The following is a 22,991-nucleotide window of genomic DNA, read 5'->3' as shown; positions in this document are numbered from 1 at the left end:
GGTATAGTGAAGGGTTTTACTGGTGATTTTTCTGTGCTGTGTGATCAATACTACTAGTTATGAGAACTTATTGAAACTGGTATTTGAGAGAGGTTTTATTTTAGTACTAGAGGCCCAGTGCACGAATTTGTGCACCAGTGGGGTCCCTCAGCCTGGCCTGTGGGATCGGGCTGAAACCAGCTCTCCGACATCCCCTAAGGGGTCCTGGATTGTGAGAGGGCACAGGCCAGGCCGAGGGACCCCACCGGTGCATGATCGGGGTTGGGGAGGGATGCGGGAGGTTGGCCAGCCAGGGAGGGACCGCGGGAGGGCTCCAGGGTGTGTCCAGCCTGTCTCACTCAGTTCCGATCGGCCGGATCCCAATAGCAAGCTAACATACCAGTCAGAGTATCTGCCCCCTGGTGGTCAGTCCACGTCATAGCGAGCGGTTGAGCGGCCTTAGCATATCATTAGCATATTAGACTTTGATTGGTTGAACAGATGCCCAGACAACCAGACACTTAGCATATTAGGCTTTTATTATATAAGATTGCTAGGAAGTTATTTTTCCTACCAAGGCATCAAATTCAGATATGTTGAAAGTTTTCCTAAAATTTATTTTATTTACTGTGATGATATTTTACATTCTGTTTTTCAATTATAGTTGACATTCAATATTATATTAGTTTCAGGTGGAATATTTTCTTTCTCCAACAACTAACGTGAATAATTGCTTAAGCAGTAAAGGGATTTGTTACCTCACACAGGATGTTGATAGCTTAGCCAGGCTCCAGGTGGGGTTTGACAGGGTTTGGCTCTGCTGTTCTGCAGATACTGTTTCTATTTTCTGCACATTGGCAGCACCCTCTGGCTGGTTGCAAGTGGGCTTCACGAGTTCCATGTGTCCCAGATAATACTGTGCAGGTCTCTGTTTTTCCTGTCTGTGTTCACTTCTTTGTCACTATCTAGCTAGTGCTCAGTCTTCCTTTTCTCTCCCCCCATCTCCAAAATGAGCTGTTGGTAAGCCTTGTTTGTAACATAATATATAATATATAATATATAATATATAATATATAATATATAATATATAATATATAATATATAATACATAATATATAATATATAATATATAATATATAATATATAATATATATTTAGAGTTTATAACTTCGTGTAGATTAACCTATAAACCTACTTAGATCACCCTGGATGCTATAAGGTTTGTGTAACCATATCCTTTGATTTGCTAAGTTTAGCAGAAGGGCTGAGACTCAATTAGGTAAACTTCCTTCCACACCTGCACCATCCCCGACATTGACGATTGCCAGACCTGCTGTGTAGAGATCAGCCGGAATGATTTGCAGAGCCAGGGTGCTAATCCGGCTCCAGCTGCCTGGGCCTGGCTGAAGCCACCAGGAAGACTCTGTACTGACTTCTTCATGAAACGTTCTTATTATATCCTCATGTTGTAATACTAACATCTCCTCCCAGGGGCACAGCTTTTCCTGCCATTTTTTAAACATGGGATGCATGTATAGATCTCTTTTCTAACTGGGCGTGCACAGGCGTGTCCCCACCTGTACGTGCGATGATGAAGCTCACCTTGGTGTTTTCCCCGCATAAGGCCAAATCTGATCCTTTGTTCGGGATGTGCCACTCTGGGAAGTGACACCCCTTGCCCCCCCAGGTGTGCTCTTGCCTGCTGGCTTGCAATAAAATGCACTCTTTCTCCTAAAATCTAATTGGAGCTGTCTTTTGGCTGACAACTACTGAGTTAATTGGACCCGGTTCCATCCAGTAACAGTTTTGAAAACCCATTTTGACAATTGATTCAGTAACTTGAATGCCAGATTCGGACAAGATAGTATTATTATAATAATTCTTTATAGTAGTATTACTTTTCAAAGCACTTTCACATCCTCCCTGGCCCACTCCACTTTCCCTTCGTGGACCATATTCTTTCCCCGAATTCTGTGCCTTTGGCTCTGTGGTTTGATGTCTTGACTGGAACTCCTCCCTTCAGTCACTTTCTTTTTTTTTTTTTTTTAAATGTATTTTATTGATATTTCACAGAGAGGAAGGGAGAGGGATAGAGAGCTAGAAACATCGATGAGAGAGAAACATCGATCAGCTGCCTCCTGCACACCTCCCACCGAGGATGTGCCCGCAACCAAGGTACATGCCCTTGACCGGAATCGAACCCGGGACCTTTCAGTCCGCAGGCCGACGCTCTATCCACTGAGCCAAACCGGTTTCGGCTTCAGTCACTTTCATATCCTCTACATCAGTCAGAATACTCTCTCTCATTTATAGTTTATTTCAGCATGACCCCCTTCACCACCACCAATTGCCCCCAAAGCATAATTTTCTGACCAGTTACAATCTTGATTTCTCTTCATATGTCCTATAGCTTTTAGAGTCTGCCCCATTCACAGTTCTCATATACTGTATTTAAGCAGCTTACATTTTACAGTTATTTTGGGTAAGCAGGAATTTCAAACAACATGAATGAAAAGAGCATAGGAATGTGATGTTAGTGAAGTTTTGCTGGAAACCCTCTGAATAAATGTATATTAGTAGTTTCAAAAAGCTAAGCACCAAAAGCTTCTGTAGTTTCTATTTCCTTTTGAATGTGGATGTCATCTGGAAGAGGAGGAATTTCTGGCTCTTTAGCCTCTTGTCCTCACTAATGGAGTGGTGATTACATTAGTCACTTGCTTTAAGGAGTTGTTTTTCTAAAACATATTAAATATATACTGTTACTTTCTAATAAATTGAAAGATTTGAAATAAAATATACCTGCTCTCTATAATTTTTGAGATTATACTTATTGAATCTTTGTAGTTTGTGATTAGTAAATTGCTCATATCTTTAAAATATTATTTTTTACCTTATCATATTTTACTTTTTTGAAATAGATTTAGTTGAAGCAAAATTAGTGGGAATATTGGACATTTTGGATGAAGAAAATCGCCTTCCCCAGCCCAGTGATCAACACTTTACATCCGCAGTCCACCAGAAGCACAAGGATCATTTCCGACTCACTGTGAGTTTGCCATTTCAGAATTTAGACTCTGATGGGGATAGAAGCCTTTAGAAAGATAAACTAGATATTAGACAATTAGAATCATACATTATATAGGGCTTAACCTTAGGTTATTTTTAGAGCCAGGTATAATCTTTTATGTGAAGTATTTTGGAAGCTTTTAGATATGATACCAATATGAGATATTATAATTAGACTAGAGGCCCGGTGCACGAATTCATGCATGGGTGGGTCCCTCGGCCTGGCAGGCAATGAGGGCTGGCCAGGGGGAGGGACAGGGAGCGGGAGGTTGGCCACCGGCCCCAAGGAGGGAGCCAGCCCTTGGCCCCCTGGGAAAGGGGCTGCATCCACCACCTACCCCTGGTTCCCCGTCGCAGCCCAGGGCCCTGAAGGCCCTGGTGGAGTTGGGAGAGGAGGTGATGGTTGCTGGGCCGGGTGTGGAAGGAACGGATGCCGGACGCCAGACGCCAGCATCCCACCACTGCACGGTTCCCTGCCTCCCCCCCTCATTCCCTCGCTGCCACTGTGGCAGGTAGGCGGCGGGCTGATTGAGGCCTGCTGGCCTAGGGAAGGGATGGGGTGTGAGAGGTTGGCTGCCTTCCCCGAGGAGGGAGCCGGCCCTTGGCCCCTCTGGAAAAGGGGTTGCGTCTGCCACCACCCACCCCCAGTTCCCCGTCCCAGCTGGGGGCCTGAAGGCCCCAGGTAGGGTCGGGAGAGGAGGCAATGGTCGCCGGGCCGGGTGCGGAAGGAACGGCCACTGGCTGTCCGTGGAAGGTTGGCTGTGGGAGTGCACTGACCACCAGGGGACAGCTCCTGTGTTGAGCGTCTGCCCCCTGATGGTCAGTGCGTGTCATAGCGACTGGTCGACTGGTCGTTCCAGTTGTTAGGTCATAATGGTCGCTTAGGCTTTTATATATGTAGATAGTACAAATGATTTTGTTTCCTTCAGATAGATTCAGGCTGATTGTGTAAACATGCTAGGATGTTTGGTTTAAAACTGTGGGAGAGTCCCTGTGCTGATTTCAGGTGTTTCTTTAGCACATTGCTTCTCATCCTGGCTGTGCCTCGGAATCACCTGATGTAAATGCTATGGGCTTTGGGAGGATGAGACGTTCTCTGGGGGATGCTAAGTCAGCAGCCAAGGTCAAGAACCACTGCTTTTGACAGGCAGGCACCTTACAAAATTCCCACTATGTTTTGCATATGCTCCTAAATAGTGTGGTTTGGTTTTTTTGGTCATACTTTTTTTTTTTTTCCTTAGAGATTATAAACTAATATTTGCTAGATTTCACTGGTACTTTAAGGTTTACTAGATATTACAAAAAGCAGTATAATTGTGTTTAATGTGAAACTTTCTTTTATAACTAAGTATTTCACATCCCACAGGTTCTCTAAAGAGAATTATGTAATATAGTTTTGCTAATTTAATAACTGATGTATGTATTGTTTTTTAGATTCCCAGAAAATCTAAGCTGGCAATTCATAGGAACATCAGAGATGATGAAGGCTTCGTCATCAGGCATTTCGCAGGGGCAGTGTGCTACGAAACAGTAAGTATGACTTTTACCAGGAGACAACGTCTTGATGTTGCAGCTGCACTATACAGCATGGTAACCTGTGGCCACATCTGGCTATTTGAATTTAAATTAAATTTAAAAATAAAATTTATTTCCTCTGTATATTGGCTCCACTTGATGTGTTCAAGTGTGCACATTGGCCAGTGGTGACTGTATTTACAATGCAGATACAGAACCTTTCTGTCATCCTCAAACGTTCTCTTGGGCAGTGCTGTGTAAAGGGATATCATCACAATGGATTGAGTCATTTATTTCTGTATGCTTTGTTTTCAGACCCAGTTTGTGGAAAAAAATAACGATGCTTTGCATATGTCTCTTGAATCCTTAATATGTGAATCCAGAGATAAGTTTATACGGGAATTATTTGAAACATCCACAAATAACAACAAAGACACTAAACAAAAAGCAGGAAAACTTGGCTTCATCAGTGTGGGAAACAAGTTTAAGGTATGTGTGTTAAATATATTACTTGAAAAATTTTTTTACTGCATTTAAAATAAAATATATAGCTTTATACTTCACACTGGATAATGTAGGCACTGTCAAAAATCCCATGAGTGAAGTTCAGAGCAGATACTGCGTTGTTGATAGGATCTGTATGAAAAAAAAAAAATAATAAAACACACCCAAATAAGTGTAGTGATTGAACATACAGAAATTCTTGTAATTTTATGAGTGTCTTCTCTCTCGGTGCTTAACATACCGATTGCTTCTCCTAATGTTCTGCTTCTGCTTACTGTCTGGTTGACCTTCAAACCTTCTCTTTCCCATGTGTTTTCTGTTTCCTTCCTCATTCAGCAGTTGTGTTTTAGCTGGAGTAGTCAGTCCAGCTCGGGATGGCTAGAGAACACTAGTTGAGTTGAGAGGAAAAGCAGGCACAGCCAGGGGCTTCAGGTAAATGATCACCTTCATGGACTCTTATTTGTAGAGTGGCTGCCATGTGAAAAAGAGGCTGTCTCAAGTTACTGATTATATTTATAATGCATTTTTAGTGTGTTTTCTTTCTCAGTGCATTGTGGCTGTGCATATTATGCTAAAATTTGACTAAAGTTTTAAAAAATCTGTAAAAGATGAGTGCTCTGAGTGGCAAACCCTTCAAATTGCTTAACATTGAAGACCATTTCATGTGTTTTATTAATTTTGGACCAGGAATTTATTCTTTGGGGTATGACAAGGAATTATCAAATGATGTGTCTTAGAAATGGAACACTATACTAATTGGTTCTAATTGTTGAATATTTAGTATAGAATAAGATAATTTAAAAGTGTAATGACTAAAAGATTATAACACATAGAACAAAGAAATAGAATTAATTTCTCTCATAAATTTCCATAACGCATTGTTGTTATGTTTGCAAGAAAACTCTACATATGCTTTTCATTGTGTGTACTTTAAATATTAAAAATGATGTGATTAGAAATAATATTTAAGTATCAGAATACTATGGTACTAACAGTGAAAGGCCTCCTGAAATCCCTTATGGATTGAAATGGGCTCTAAATAACTAACTCGATAAAGTCATGTTTATAAAGCTATATATATTTGTAAAGCCAAATCATAAATTTAGGAGAAAGCTTATAATACATTTTCAGGTAACTGAATAAAAAGTTTTTAATTTTGTTATAATCTCTATTTATTGATTATGAGTTTCTAATTTTCTCGAGCAATATTTTTTCTCTTATTTGGATATTCTGAAATTGCTGAAAAGATATGTCACAACATTAATTTAGTGAAATGGATATCATTCATTAAGGATTTTCCTACTATAATGGAATATACTAGTGTTGCTGGTGAGACCATACCTGAAATTTTATACAATATAAATAAACAAAAACATTCTTAAAATTCTTTAAAGTATTCTTTTATGTTGAGACTTGAAGTGCCTTAAAATTGCTTTTTGCAATAAGATGTATTTTGTGCATTAAACTGCTGAAAGCCATAACTGAGTAAGATCATCCTATCTAATAAAAGAGTAATATGCAAATTGACCGTCACACCAAGACACAAGATGGCTGCCCCCATGTGGACACAAGATGGCCGCCACAAGATGGCCTGCAGGGAAGGGCAGTTGTGTAAAGTTAGGGGTGACCAGGCCAGCAGAGGAGGGCAGTTGGGGGAGACCAGGCCAGCAAAGGAGGGCACTTGGGGGGGGAACCAGGACTGCAGGGGAGGGCAGTTGGGGGGGGGGCAGGCCTGCAGGGGAGGGCAGTTGGGGGGGACCAGGCCTGCAGGGAAGAGAAGTTGGGGGAAACCAGGCCTGCAGTGGTAGGCAGTTGCAGGGGGACCAGGCCTGCAGTGGAGGACAGTTGGGGGGGACCCAGGCCTGCGGGGGAGGGCAGTTGGGGAGGACCAGGCCTGCAGGGGAGGGCAGTTGGGGGGGACCAGGCCTGCAGGGGAGGGCAGTTGGGGGGGACCAGGCCAGCAGAGAAGGGCAGTTGGGGGGGACCATGCCTGCAGGGGAGGGCAGTTGTGAGCCAGCAGGTCCTGGATTGTGAGAAGGATGTCCAACCACCCTTTTAGGCCCGATCCCACTGGGATCGGGCCTAAAAGGGTGGTTGGACATCCCTCGAGGGGTCCCAGATTAGAGAGGGTGCAGGCTGGACTGAGGGACACCCCTCTCCACCCCCCCACCCCCGTGCACGAATTTCGTGCACTGGGCCTCTAGTTAATAATAAAATGTAAAATGTTTTTATGAGCTACTTTAAAATGAATATTAATAGTAATTCTTAATTTTAAATTTAATAGAATAGCTCATTAAATTAAATTCAAGGTATGTGAGGCAATAAAAAAAAAACAGGTGCTAGCATTTACTATAATATTTTAGTTATCCAACATCACTGAGAAGCAAAAGTTTTCCATTGAAAAGCAACATTTTTAGGTTATTGAAACATAACTTTTACTGTTATTGTTTTAGTAAAAGTAATCCTTTTTGATGGAAAAATAATGTTTTACCATTATGTACATTATGCCTATGGTCCCTGACTGCTGTTCTTTGATATTTGACATTTCCGCCCCCCTTTTCTCAATGCTGTTAGTTAATTTTTGCTGTTTCTACTTTTCTGATTTACTCTATCTCTATTTTTTTGGAGAATATTGTGCTTAGTCTATGGATTAAGAAAAATGGACTTTGTGATAGTTGTTTTCTTTCCAAATTAGTGGCTCTTATACTTGCCTTTCAGTTGTGTGATGGTCCAGATTGATTATATCTTAATCCTATGCTGTCTGAAGTATACTGTAATGTTTCTGGTAAGAGAATGAACTTTGGTGTTAGGCCCCACGTTGGAATCTTGGCTTTGCCATGACTAGCTAATGTTTTCACCTATAAAGTGAGGCTTACTGCAATATTCTTAATTAGAATTGTGTGGATTAAACATGATAATGCCCATGAAAAGCTTTGAGAAATGCTTGACTCATAGAAAGCATTCAGTAAAGTATACTTACTACTATTATGATTAAATATAGCTGTCATTGAACCAGTATGTTAATTTAAGAAATATCATCTTAATTTATCTTTCATGAGCAGTATAATAAACATCTTAGTATAAAATTGATATTAGAATTTTATATAAATGATTTACTTTGCAGAGAAGTAAAGCAAATATACAAATTAAATTAGTACTGAATGAGAGTAAGTTTTTGTGTGACACTTAATATTATTAAAAACAGGAAAGCATAGTAACTTGTAGTGTTCATTGTCAGTTTGTTTTGGAGAAAGCTATCTAAGCCTTTAAAAATAATTGAGATGTGAAATGTTTTAAAATAGTAAGGAGGGTTTCTACAGCTAGGCAGGATAGTTTTCATTTATAAGCGCTATATAAAACAGTCTAAACATATGCCATGAGTGTATATTTTAAACATGCCTTCATTCTTAATGGAGTGTGACACAAACTACACCAGCTTGCCACATACTTAATACTGCTCTGCTGATCTCTAACTGAATGCATGCCCAGCATTTTCATTCACTTTTTTCGTGGCCTGTACACTTTCCTTGTTCATCCCACCTGCATGTGCACATGTATGATTTTTAGTATTGCTAATGTTCAGTCTCCTAATTATACAAGTTCTGTATAATTAAAATAAGTTACTGTCCTTGGCATTCTATTAGCCATATACTTTGCATATTGCTGTCAAAGAGCTTGTCTACCAGAAGTTGTTAAATCATAATGTGTTATACATCCATGTTATTGCATGTTATTTCATTCCACTATCAAAGAGCTAATATTAACATGTGATATTGTGTGTTTTTGCTTTTTGGGAAAAAAAGTGATTTTCTTTCTTTTACAGACACAGTTAAATTTGCTTCTGGATAAACTTCGAAGTACTGTGAGTATACTTAAAAAAACAGGTTTTAATGGTTCTCTTAAACTATTATTAAAATTTACTCAAATAAACAAAGTAAATCTGGAATAATTAGAAATGTATTTTAAACCAATTCCCCCATTAAAAAGAATGGTTTTTAAAATGGTTTTCATTTTGGTTAAGTTTGCTCTGAATAACGGTTAAATATATATGTGAAGTCAAATTATTATATAAATATATAGAATTATCTGGATGTTATTAAGATTGTCCTGTCCTGTGGTTTAAGGAAAGTGAAAATAATTAATTATTATGGAGAAGGAAAATGCATTTTTTATGATTAAAGATAATGTATTGTTTAAATATGTTAAAACATTTTACAATGAAAGACTTTTTTTTTTACAGCAACACAATTTTTGGCACTCAAATAAAAATGTAATATTTTTCTCATATTATTAGCACATAATACAGAAATTTATTTTAAGATTTAAGTTATAAAAGTATGCTAAGTTTTCAGTTCCTTACTGATTATTTTTTATTTTTAAAAATAAAAAAATATATTTATTCTTATTTTTTAAAAATTAAAAATGTTTTTAATTAAATTTATTGGGGTGACATTAGTTAATAAGATCATAATAGGTTTCAAGTGTACATTTCTTTGATACATGATCTATATATTTCATTGTGTGCTCACCACCCAGAGTCAGATCATCTTCCATCATCATATATTTAGCCTCCTTTACCCTTTACTACACTGCCCCACTTCCCTTCCCTCTGGTAACCACCATACTGTTGTCTGTATCTATGAGTTTCAGTTTTATATCACACATATTAATGAAATCATGTGTATGGCCCTTTGCTTTTTCTGACTTATTTTGCTTAATGTAATATTCCCAAGGTCCATCCATGGTGTTGCAAATGCCAGTATTTCTTTAAAAAATTAAAAATTCATTTAAGAGAGGAAAGGAGAGGGAGAGATAGAATCATTGATTGGTTGCCTCTTGCATGCCCCCTACTGGGGATTGAGCTCTTAACCCAGGCATGTGCCCTGACCTAAAATCTAACCATGACCTCCTGATTCATAGGTCGACACTCAACCACTGAGTCACATTGGCCGGGCAAATGCCAGTATTTCATCTTTTCTTATGTCTGAGTAGTATTCCATTGTATATATGTACCACATCTTCTTTATCCAAATATTTATTTATTTTTGTTAAAGTATAGTTGGCATATAATATTGTATTTGTTTCAAGAGTAAAACATGGTGATTTAACATATATATCTTAGTGATTATTTTAAGAGGGGTTCATATATTGATGATAATATGCACTGAAAGTTACTGGTATTCATAGAAATAGAAAAATGAGAATGCTATATGTATTGTCTTAAAAAGTACCTTTATTCTTCCAGGGAGCGAGCTTTATTCGTTGTATAAAACCTAATTTAAAGATGACAAGCCATGACTTTGAAGGTGCTCAAATTTTGTCTCAACTTCAGTGTTCAGGTATTTCCATATTTTTATAATCTGTATCAGTGTGTGTCAGGAGTCTAAGCTCAAATACAATTTAATATGTCCAGTGCTTTCAAATATTTCACTATTATCTTGATTTTTTAGTGTAGTAAGATTTTTATCTTATACTTCCTTTAATTATAAGAAAAGCATGCTGGCAATTATTTGAGTAATACTGGGGTATAGTTTATTGTGAAAAAAATTATTTAACAGCATTAAAGTAAAATTTAGGAAAACTTTACACATCTGTAGCTCTCCCTTAAGTGGGCTCTTTCCTGTGGACTTCTCAGCCCAGCAGTTCATTTCTCATTCCCCCCCAACTGGGTCAGGAGGTAGGGTTTGGTGTCTGCTTCCCACGCCACCACTTGCAAAAAAAACCCGAAAACATATTGTCCTTGGCTTCTGTGGAATTTTTATGCATTTGGTCAAACTACCACTTCCTCCCTCCCACCTGGCCCATTCTAACCTTGATGGATCACAGAAGTCTTAGGCACCAGGCTCACTAGTTTTCCTTTACTACATGCCCATCCTCCATCCCCACTTGAACTACTTATTCCCAAGGCATCAGCCTCTCCTTTCCTCCCAGTACATCTCAGGTTCCTGACACTTGGTTGAACTCTTTTGCCTCTCTGACTCCTTATTTTTGCTCCTCCTCCCCCTCCTTCCCTCCCCCTCCCCCTCCCCTCCCCTCCCCCTCCCCCTTCTTCCCCCTCTCCCCCTTCTTCCCCCTCTCCTCCTCCTCCCCCTCTCCTCCTCCCCCTCCTCCTCCTCCTTCTCCTCCTCGTGAGCCGCAGTTTGCCGCTCTGTTAACTAATGAGTTTGCCGACCACTGGGATAGGGGCTTAATCACAAGGAACAACAACAGCCTGTAATTATTGGAATCAAGAGTCTAGGTCAGTGGTCGGCACACTCATTAATCAACAGAGCGGCAAACCATGGCTCGCGAGCCGCAGTTTGCCGACCACTGTCCTAAGATCACTTATGCTTCAGGGTTCCTCATTTATATGAGCTCCTTCCAGAGGCTTGCACTTGACTTTGTATTCTTTTGTAATTTGTAATTATGTATGTACCTTTTTCTTAAACTGCCCTCCCCTAGTTGTGAAAACTTCAGGCCCCCCAATCTGGATCTACCCTTGACCCCTCTCACAAAACTTTAGCCGTTGATGATTCCAATTCTGTCCTTGCTCCTCATCTGCATAGATAAAGTAGGAAGACAGATTGGCACCATTATCTATATATATAAAAGCCTAAGTGACTGGCAGACCTGCTGACCGGTTGGTAGTTATGGCGTGCACTGACCACCAGGGGCAGATGCTCAACGCAGGAGCTGCTGAGTGACAGCAACTTTGCAGAGTGCCCTCTTGATCTCCGGGACCCCTCAGGGGATGTCGGACTGCTGGTTTTGGCCGATCCCTGCAGGCCAGGCCGAGGGACCCCACCAGTGCGCACTGGGCCTCTAGTAAATGTATATGATCACTAACCTTTAAAGGGCTCTCAAACCCACTCTGCCTAGTTTCCCTGGTCAGCCTACCCTGTTTCTCCATGGAAACTAGTCAGACCCATCCTGCTCTCCTTAAATCTCTGAGCCTCTGACCCATCCTGCTCTCCTCAATGCTCAGCCTCTGTTAACAGACAGCTTCACCTCTTAACAACAACAACAACATCCCTCAAAGTTTCACCTGTCTGCTACCAGACACTTCTACCTACCTGCATTACCGTCCCTCCTGATAAGGAGGTAGGATGTGCCTCTCTTCCTAGATGGACTGCAGTTCTTTGGAATCTATCCCTTCCTACCTTTTCCTGAATCTTCAATATTGGCTGTATGTAGGGAACCATTTCCTTTGAGCAGGATCTCTCCATTACCATTTCATCATGCTGAAACCTTGTCCTAATTGACTCCTAACCACCGCTAGAAGGGATTCCAGCTGCCTCCCTATTTCTCGCCTCACTTTTTGTTCTCCTGTTTTTCAATTTCTGTCCAAGAATAGTCTATTCTTGCTTCCTCAGTTTCCTGCCGCCCACTTGCTCTTTAACCCCACAGACTTCAGCTTCCACCTTGACCAGTCACCAGTGCCATCAACAAAGTAATTTGTGATGAGGTCACCAGTGCTTTCCTTGATCCTAAATCAAATGTTCATTTTGCAGTTCTTAGTGAACCTCACAGCAGCATTGGACTCTGACCGATACATTTTACAAATCCTTTCTTGGCTTTTGAAACAACATATGTCCTTGCTTTTGTTTGGAATTCTCCGGCCTTTCCTGACTTCTCTGCAGGGTCACTTTTTTCACCAGGGTATTATTTACGAGAGTTTTCAGGCTTTGGGTTAGGCATATTTTCCTTCTCACTCTTACATATAACTTTCACTGGTGATAGAAATAGTCCATATCTATGTGGTCCAATAAGGTAGCTACTAGATACTTGTGGCTATTGAGCAATTGAAATGTGACTAGTATGAATTTGGTACTGAATTTTAAATTGTATTTAATTTTAATTTTTTTAAATTTAAATAGTCACTTGTGTGTGGTTAGTGCAACTACAGAGCATGTGGCTAGTTGCTGCCTTATTGGACAGCATAGGTATACTCTGTCTCCCCAAGTCCCTTTGATGTGACCCCCTAAACAGTGTGTCTCCCCCACATCCAGATTTATTCAGATATAATTGACATATAACATTGTATAAGTTCAGGGTGTACAATGTGTTGATTTGTTACACATATTTTGCAAAATGATTACTACCATAGCATTAGCTAACGCTCCCATCAGTTCATATAATTACCTTTTTTTTTTTTTTGTGGTGAGAATATTTAAGATCTGCTCACTTAGATCTCTCTCTCAGTGAGTTTTAAATTTCCTAATTCAAGCTGTCATCATCTTTCACCTGGCTTTTTGCTTTAGCTTCCTGAGTATTCTCCTTGATTCTGCTCAATCTATTCTTCACATCCATCCAGATTTACTGCTTTACAACTGAAGTCTGACTATGTTTTTTTACTGCTTAAAATGCTGTAATGGCTCCTGATTGTTCTTAGGGTAAAGAACAAAATTCTAGTGGCCCCATATGGTCTGGCCCATGTTCCCCTAGCTTCACCTCTTTCCACTCTCTTCTCTCTCTACTACAGTGGTTCTTAACCTTCCTAATGCCGCCACCCTTTAATACAGTTCCTCATGTTGTGGTGACCCCCAGCCATAAAATTATTTCCGTTGCTACTTCATAACTGTAATTTTGCTACTGTTAATGAATCGTAATGTAAAGATCTGTGTTTTCCGATGGTCTTAGGTTGAGACCCACAGGTTGAGAACCGCTAGCAGGGTCACCTAAGACCATCGGAAAACACAGTTATGAAGTAGCAACGAAAATAATTTTATGGCTGGGGGTCACCACAACATGAGGAACTGTATTAAAGGGCCGCGGCATTAGGAAGTTTGAGAACCACTGCTCTACTACAAGCCCCACAGGCCTTTGATTTAGTTCCTTGAATGCTCCATATTCCCTCCTCGCGGGGCCTGTGCACATGCTGCTTCCTCTGCTCCCTTTGTCTTCATCTTTCACGGCTCAGCTTGATTGTCATTTCCTTATGAAAACCTTTCCTGATGCCCCTAAATAGGAAGGGGGCCAAGAAAGGAGTGCTGAGTGCCTTAATTTCACAGTCAGTCATAAATTTTATATGTCTTTGAAAAATTACTTAAGTTTTCCTTTCTCTAACCCAGTGGTCGGCAAACTGCGGCTCACGAGCCACATGCAGCTCGAGCCGCAGTTTGCTGCTCTGTTGACTAATGAGTTTGCCGACCACTGCTCTAACCTATAAACCTTTTGAGAGCAGAAACTATATCTGTTTTGGCTTGCATGTACATACATCCCTGCCTCCTAGCAGTGCAAGGTGTATACTACCCTCAGTAAATATTTGTTGAATGAAATGCAGTCTAGCAAATATGAAAATTTATTTGTGACTAATTTAATAAATACTGGAAAGTTAAATAATTTGTGCCTGCTGTTTTGTAATATTTTCTTAGATTGTTTTTACTTTGAATTTGATTTTTTTTGTCATTTAAATTTTTCTTCAGGATTTGTTTAGCCCAGTGGTTGGCAAACTCATTAGTCAACAGAGCCGCAGTTTGCCAACCACTGGTTTAGCCTAATATAGTAAGTCATTATTTTATCAGCATGTGTCCAATGTACTGGCAAAGCAAGCATGTTTAGATTTAACTATATATGCTATTAGATGAGCAGAGTATGGGCTTACTGGTGTTCCAGCTTCGATTCCTCTTTCAGTAAGCAGTGTATTTCAACATATCGCGATATGTTGGCAGTTGAATAGATGACACTGATTCAAAAAAAATTTTTTTTAAAGTACTACTAATAGTAAATGGTACAGAATTAGTTCTACTTACGTGGCTATGTAATGAGAAAAAGCCAATAATGCCAATAACTGGTAGAAATGAAAATATTTATGAAACTTCCTAAAATAAAGACATTTAAAATTTGAATTCTACTTTGCCTTTCCATTTCTGTTATTTTTTCCAATTTAAGGACAATTAACTAATTTAGGCCATGTTTCACTAAAATTACTATCTTCTAATCAGCGAGGGTAAAGTAGGGGAAGGTGTGAGAAGGCAGGGAGGTCTTCTCCTGTAACCTTGGGGCTGTGCTGCCTGCCTGTGGTAGCAAAGAGGGGTTCTGAATATAACCAGCACCAACAAGCCCCCCACCAAACTCCCAGCGGAAGATCCAGGTCATAGGAATTTCTAGAAGGAAGAGTACGTGGTGTGGTGATTTTTATTTTTCTAAGCATGGGAAGATCTTTTGAGTAAATTAGCTTAAAGTGCTAGGGAGCAGCCATTGGCTTGGTAATTTAAGCTCCATGAAATTCTTAATGAACGTCTTTGAGCCAGTTCATATGTTGTCCACAATTACAGGTCAAGCCAAGGGACTCAGAGGAGGCGGATGTGAATGTTTCCAAGGGTACTTGTGTATTTGATATAAAAGGGCAAAAATTGTCACAGTATCATTCAAACCTTACTTTTATTTACAAGCAGAGCCTAGAACTAAATCTAGTTCTAGAGATTTCTTTCCATAGGAATGCTTGCTTCTCTGTGTTTCATTGATTAGTATTAAAAATTATAGTAGTTATATATGTTCACTGTAACAAAAATGAAATAGTACAGAAAAATATAAGTAAAAAGTCTCACTTCTCAGTATATCTTGGATATGTTTTTTATACTGGTTAGATAAGCCCTATTCTTTTTAATTAACACATCATATATGGTTGCAACATAATTTTTAATATTTAAGTTATTTGATTTTTTCTATTATAAGCAATGACTCAGTGGATATATAGCCACTCTCTATGCATGTATTTGCCCACATGTGTGACAAGCTGTAGGATAGATTCATAGAAGCAGAAAGTTCTGAGTCAAAGGGGGTAAATATTTCCAAATTGCCATCCAAAATTGTTGCACTGGTTTACTCTCCCAATAAGAATGTGTGTGTGTTTTCCTACACTGTCGCCAACCTTGAGTATTATTGGTGTTTTATCTAACCTTTACCTAGCCTTTCCCATTAAAAAAGTTTAAAATTCAGTCTGACTGCTTAGAGGGGCTATCTTTCCCATGAGATGATTTTAAAATAAAAATCTGCTTTTTAACTATTTTATAGTTTCATTTAGCTAATTTAAATTTTTGGCTAGCAGGAATTTATTTTTATATAAGTGAGGTAAGGATCAGATGTTAGTTTTGTTTTCTAAATGCCTACTCATTTGTCTTAACACTTTTTATTGAATAATGTTATTTTCTCCATTGTGTTGAATAGTCCCAGAGTCTGAAATTCAGGGGTTGTTTTTGGTGAACAAAGGTTTTTGGCATTATTTATAGTTAAGCTTTTCCCTGACTATTTTATGCTTTTCTTGATATGAAAAGTTCACATGGACTCAAGGCTCAAATTAACCACCTACTAGAATTTCACTGAAAATAGATATGCATCCTATACACTTTTTACCCCAATAGACTAGTTTCTCTGAGAGATGAGTGAAAGGGGATCTTTATAGTGAAGCAGTGAGCCCTTCTTTCTTGTCCATTTGCTCTAAGCACTGGTGAGAATTTGGGAATATGTTTGACTTCTTGGAAACTCTATCAGAAATCTTGTTCTAAAATTAACCTCAGGATTTGGAAAATGACCTAATGCAAGCCTTATATACTGTGATTATGACACAGAGGTTTGTAGCAGTAAAAAAGATACAAACTAGATTTGAGCTGTCTAGAGACCAGGAGTTTGTCTCTAAAAAAGGGGTTTATTCAAGATGGCTAAGTGAAACTCACTACGATAGTTTGAGGTGGCGGGTAAGTTGGGACATAATAAGTATAAATATAATATTTCCTATGTACTATTTCCTTGATGAAAATTCCTATAAATTGTACCTTTCTAAACATTAATTTGTCAAGTTGATCATTTGCAAGTAATTTTTTGACTGCTGTACAGTGATTGGCAATAATACATATTTGTTTATGAATCTAGGTATGGTGTCTGTCTTGGACTTGATGCAGGGGGGTTTCCCATCACGAGCTTCATTTCATGAACTCTACAACATGTATAAAAAGTACATGCCAGACAAACTTGCAAGACTAGATCCAAGACTATTTTGTAAGGTACAAATATCACCTGAATTGAAATCTCTTAGCTATAGGTGTCTTTCTTACTAATTACTGGTTGTCATTTAACTTTTTTAACTTTTTCTTTTTCAGGCTCTTTTTAAAGCTTTGGGTTTAAATGAAATTGACTACAAGTTTGGGTTAACAAAAGTGTTTTTTAGACCTGGCAAGGTAAATACATTTTTACTTTAAACTTGAACATGATGAATATGAATAGTTGCGGGGGGCGGGGGGGGGGAGGTCATTGAATATTTTTAAGTGTTTAGTGATTTGAATTATTATTGAATTATATGATCACCAACAGCATGCATATTATCAGTATGTGAGAAGTTTATAATGTGTAATATTCTGTACAAGTTTTACAATTCTTTTCGGCTTTGGAAATATTGGAATGAGAGCATTGTTAGATTGGATTTTTTGTTTAAATAAGGGTTAGCCAGAAAATACTTTTGTTTTAAACAAGTTGAAAGCTTTTCTAAAACATATTAATTCAGCCCAAATAAGTAGAAATTTCACAGTACTTTTGAGTCTTCATTGTGAGCAGAAACAAGTTCTATTAGAGAGTGATAGATGTACAAGGTATGGGAAATTGGACTGGAGTTTGTGCTGACTTCTCTCAAATGCTAGAGTGAGTGAGTGTATAAATACTTTTGTATGTAACATAATTTTCTTAGCCTCACCCATAGTTTTAGTATTTACAGGCTCTTGTACTAGGTTACAAGATTGAGTAAAGAATAGTTCAGAACTAAATAGGTATAATATAGAAATACCTAAATGCTATTCGGAATCAGTTTATCATTTTACCACTTCTAACTTTTTAAATATTGATTGAATTGTATTTTCATAATTTTAAACACGATATTATATAATAGTCAACTATACCTATCTGACTCAGCAAAACCATTAATAAATATCTCTAGTGCCTTGAAGACTAAACTATCATAATAAATCTGATTTTACATTTTGGGGCATGAGATAAAATCTATATAATGCATTAGCAATATATATACTTTCCTGTGACTATTTTTACTGCAGAGAACCCATACCATTCCTATAAAAAATTAAGAAAAAAATGAATATATAAATATTCATTGTTGGCTTAGCTGTAATCATATACATTTCTCAGAAACTCAACATTTACTTTATTTCAGGGCTATAGTAATATTTTAGAATTAACAACCTGAAAGAGAAAGTACTTGGTCTTGTTTGCTTCCAGAAAAATTAACCAGTCAGAAAGAAATGTTAAAAACACAAGGCATATTTTCACAGATCTTTAGTCTCATTATGTTAACTTTAATTTTGATTATAAGCCATTATATTGATAGGTGTGTCACCTATATGCATTATAGTAGGATATAGTGATTTTCAACCAGTGTGCTGCAAGCATTTTTAAAACATGCAATACCTGAATATTAAGTCAGGGGCACTGACCTCTTTTCCCTTATATTATCAAATTAAAAAACGACAGCAGCCAACACAACAATAGCCATCCATTATGAATGAATCAAAATGGTACCTATTTTTTGTCAGATCGGTAAAAAAATACGTTTTTGGTGTGCTGCAGAATTTTAGTAATTAGTTTCTATGTGCCATGAAATGAAAAAAGTTGAAAACCACTGGTGGGATATTTTGTAAAGGATAGAAATTATTATGTGGTTTGGTGATAAATTGTGGAAATGAAATATTTTATTAATTATTAACCTAATATCTTTTATTTGTGTTTTCTGTCTCTTGGCAACAGTTGCTTATCTCTGATCAAAATAGGGATGGGGTTTGGAGGAGATGGAATAGTTTTGATGGCACCTGATATTGTATAGCTGACCTTGTCACTGGTCAGGTGCTCTATAGATACTGAGAATGTGGATGAGCCAATTTAGAGACATATCAGCCTTTCTTTTTTAATTATTTTTTTCAGTAAAAGCTTTTTGCTAACCATCTGTAACTGTCATTTAAGATTTTTTTTCGACTTTTAGTATTGAATCTGCTAACTGTCAGTGAGTCTCTCACCTTTCCCCTCCAAGATCCTGAAGGAAGGAGGAAGAAAGAGAGAGGCAGTTGTAAAATGCAGTGTATTGGGTTTGCTGTAGACCCCACTGAGGCTTGGGATCATTTCCAGAAAGTTAGATTTTGGATTTGAGTTCTAGTTATTTTGTATCTCTGTGTGTTTAAGACTGTTTTTCTTTTAATACTGATAATAAGTTATTTTGTTTAGTTTGCAGAATTTGATCAGATTATGAAGTCTGACCCTGACCATTTAGCAGAGTTGGTTAAGAGAGTCAACCACTGGCTTATCTGCAGTCGCTGGAAGAAGGTTCAGTGGTGCTCCCTCTCAGTCATCAAATGTAGGTGTTTTCTTTTGCACCAGGGTCTGTAATTAGTTTGGAAATGAATGGTGTGTGGGATTTACAAAGTTGTCTCAGCTGAGGGTGCTGGATAGCAGGGATTGCATCGCTTCTTCACCTCGTTTTCCTGGTTCCTCAAGTAGTAGCTCATGTGCAGGATGTGATAAATGAGTGTTTGTGACTTCCTTTTTTTTGAGTGTATGTGATACTTCTTAATTTGAATGTATGCTAGGAGAATTAATTTCATCATGTCCTAAACAAAGCAGAAGTCACTGTCTTGATTCTTTTCTCTCTCCCCCCTCCTCCTCCTCACCTTTCCCACACCATCCCCTAATCTCTCAGACGTAAGCCAGAACTCTTCCCACCCGCGTGGCATCATCAGTACACCATGCCAAAAGTTTCAGGGTTTTAACGGTTTCTCCTCTCTTGTCCCTGAAATCTTGTCAGTCAGCAGACCCTGTTGATTCCTCCTCCAAATGCTATACCGTCTTCCCTCTCCATTGCCGGTGCCTTAGTGGAGCCCCTCCTCCGATTGCATGGTAGCTTCAGTGGCTCCCAGGTTGGTTTTCTTGGGTTCCCAGACTTCTCTCTCTAAAGTAGAAGCCTTGTGTGGAGGCTCCCTTTAACACAGAGCAAAGTCTAAAGTCTTTCCAGATCACAAAGTGGGGCTTCAGCTGTCCTTTCAGCCCTTCTCCTGCCTCTGCTCCCTCAGCCCCTGTTCTCAGACTCTGTGTACTGAGCTGCTTTCTCTTGTGTTTCGGGCCGGGTTGTGTGGACACCTTACCTCTGACCCCAAGCAAGGGTGCGGGGCAGATTTTTTTTGGGTTCCTGAGGGTCTATGGAAACCTTTAATTGTAGGGAGCTATTGTGAGTAATTTGATTAAATGTATAATTTTCTCTCCTTCCAAACTCACCGAATACCTGGAACAGTGCTAGACACATGAAAGAGATTCAGTGTAAACTGGTCCTTATTAATAGGAAAATAAAATTTCTTTGACCTAATGAAAAGGAACTGTGCAAACGTTATTATTGAGGTCTTTTGTTAAACAATTATGAATGCAGGTAAAAGGATTGCTGTAATAAAAAAGGTGACAGAAACTCTTCCCCCCTCATTTTCTAAGTAAAATATAAACAAAGTTGTCACTATAGTTTATTGCTTTCAGCGTAATACATTGCATGTTGATGGACGACACATTATATTAAAGTTGGCTATACTGTACCATTTGTTCAGGGACTGTGTTGTTCAGTGGTGAAGTCAGCAACTAGTCAGGATCTTTGCAGGATGATAGAGAAACTCAACAATGTTTCAAGGTCAGAGCAATCTAGGACATTCTGGGTAACTGAAGTTAAATCCTATCTAATAAAGAGGGAATATGCTAATTGACCATCACTCAGTCACAAAGATGGCTGCACCCACAGCTGAGGCCAAGTTCTCATAAGGAGCCTTAACGAGCAATCAACAGGGACCTGAGGCTACGCCCTGCCCTGCCCCCGTGGGGCTTGACAGGGGACCTCAAGGTGCGCTTCCCGTCCTGGTGCTGGGCTAGGAGACCTCAGGCTGCTCCCCCCGCCCCAGCGCCAGGCCGGGGGACCTTAGTCCAAGCCCCCCACTAGGTGGTGCTTGACAGGGGACTTCAGGCCTCGCCCTCCACCCCGGCACCAGGCTGGGGGACTTTAGACCGCACCCTCCGCCCAGCAGGGCTTGACAGGGGACCTTAGGCCGTGCCCCCCGCCCCAGCACTGGGCCAGGAGACCTGAGGCTGTGCCCCCCTGCCTGGCTGGGCTTGACAGGGGACCTCAGGCCATGCCCCCCACCCAGTGGGGCTTGACAGGGGACCTCAAGGTGCACCCCCAGTGCTGGGTTGGGGGAACTCAGGCCGTGCCCCCCCCCCCAAGTGGGGCTTGACGGGGGACCTGAGGCTATGCCCCCCTCCTGGTGCTGGGCCGGGGGACCTGAGGCTGTTCCCCGCCCCCTTCTCCCCCACCTGGCGGGGCTTGACGGAGGACCTCAAGGCATGCCCCTCACCTCAGTCTGGGCTGGGGGACCTCAGGCCACGCCCTCCATCCTGGCGCCGGGCCAGGGGACCTGAAGCTATGCCCCCTGCCCAGCAGGGCTCGACAAGGGTGGGACTGGCCAGGTCTGGATCTAGCCCAATGCGGGGGGTAGGGGCAGCCGGGTCTGGGTCTCACGCGATTTTGAGGTGCATGTGGATGGGCAGGGACTTGACTCTGGGTCCCATGGTGAGCCCCAGACTCTGACAGGAGGAAGGTTTTCATATACATTTTACTAATTTTCTTTCATCTCTGACACTTCTATTATAGAGAAAGGGCAAATAGCAATATTAAATTATTTCCTTTAATTAATCCCCTTTTAATGTGCACAAATTTTGTGCACTGGGTCACTAGTATTAAATAAGTACCTTTACTGAGGATTGTCAGAAGCTTCACTCAATATGTTCATTGTGAATCTCCAAAAGTAGCATTTAGGCTTTCCTAAATTCATATGACAGATGAATCCTTTTTTTCAAGACATACCTATTAATGTTTCATAGACCAACATTATCTAGGACAGTTTGGGAAGCAGTGGTGTAGCATAACAAGGAAATAATACATTTAAAATGTAAATCTAGTAGTATACATGGTGTGCTTTTATTTTAAGAAGTATACAGAATTAAATGTTAAACTTCCTGATTTTGATGTCTGGTATAATATGAGAGTTCATGTTTCTTGAGAACTGCTTTGTGAAAGTGAGTGGTTTTTAAAAACGGTTGTAGGTCTGAATTAAATGGAATAATTTTATATCATATTTTTCTCTTACACATAGTGAAAAACAAAATAAAATATCGAGCTGAAGCATGCATTAAAATGCAAAAAACTATTCGAATGTGGCTTTGCAAAAGGAGACACAAACCTCGGTAAGATGAATAGTGCCTAAAGAATCCCACAAAACCTAATTACTCAAATATGAAATGACTATGAAGTCATAAAGAAGAGCAGTTGGGATACTCAGAGTTTTCTCTTTTCTCATGTTTTTGTAAAAAGATGTATTACTCTGTTATTTGTATGATTTATTGGAAATTATTTATTTAATAATTTCATTGCAGCCTCTTTCTACAAAAGGATTTGAAGGAGCTTACAGAAATTTAGACACTATAAAAGGTTGAAATAAATGGAATGAAAGAAGCTCTTTTATTCTGATTATTTTAGTGACTCGAGTTTCTTGACAAATGTCATGATGACATTGTTTTTAAAAACCTTATTAATATAAAAAAACCTTAACTAATGTTTTCTGAATTATCTGTAGCAATTGTCTCGCTATAAATTTAGTCTTTATTTCTTATTTGCTTCTTTTATTATTAATTGATACCCTTTAAACTTGGAGGTCTGAATACCTGTTGATCTTTAATGCCTTTTAAAGAGACTAGGTGACTCTTTCAAAGCCTTCTATAATTTTAATTCTCAAAACTTTCAATGTAAATATAGAAGGCTTCAATCCTGTGGACAGGTATCAATGTCATTCACACCCATATTTGATTATTATTATTTTTTACCTTCAACAAATTATCTTAAAAAAAAAAAGAATACTGAATAATATGAAAAC

At 39.3% G+C, this 22,991-nt stretch overlaps 1 protein-coding gene across 7 annotated transcripts in view; it reads left to right on the top strand.

Moving 5' to 3' along the window:
• MYO6 (myosin VI) overlaps positions 1-22,991 on the top strand; it is a 158,580-nt gene that overhangs the window by 111,446 nt on the left and 24,143 nt on the right. For 5 of the 7 annotated variants that reach the window (XM_080663672.1, XM_080663671.1, XM_080663670.1 and 2 more), the window contains exons 16-24: positions 2,898-3,025; positions 4,480-4,575; positions 4,876-5,049; positions 8,888-8,926; positions 10,310-10,403; positions 16,915-17,045; positions 17,142-17,219; positions 19,261-19,390; positions 22,215-22,305. In XM_080663672.1, coding sequence (XP_080519798.1) covers positions 2,898-3,025; positions 4,480-4,575; positions 4,876-5,049; positions 8,888-8,926; positions 10,310-10,403; positions 16,915-17,045; positions 17,142-17,219; positions 19,261-19,390; positions 22,215-22,305 — 961 coding nt within the window. Of the gene's footprint in view, positions 1-2,897; positions 3,026-4,479; positions 4,576-4,875; positions 5,050-5,400; positions 5,497-7,782; positions 7,850-8,887; positions 8,927-10,309; positions 10,404-16,914; positions 17,046-17,141; positions 17,220-19,260; positions 19,391-22,214; positions 22,306-22,991 lie in introns of those variants that run through there. The other 2 variants (XR_013960339.1, XM_080663673.1) reach the window with 2 other exon arrangements.

Source organism: Plecotus auritus (assembly GCF_963455305.1).
Source record: "Plecotus auritus genome assembly, chromosome: 4".
Lineage (NCBI taxonomy): Eukaryota > Metazoa > Chordata > Mammalia > Chiroptera > Vespertilionidae > Plecotus > Plecotus auritus.
The sequence above is the reverse complement of the archived record's forward strand: the minus strand, read 5'-3'. Positions and strand labels throughout refer to the sequence as shown.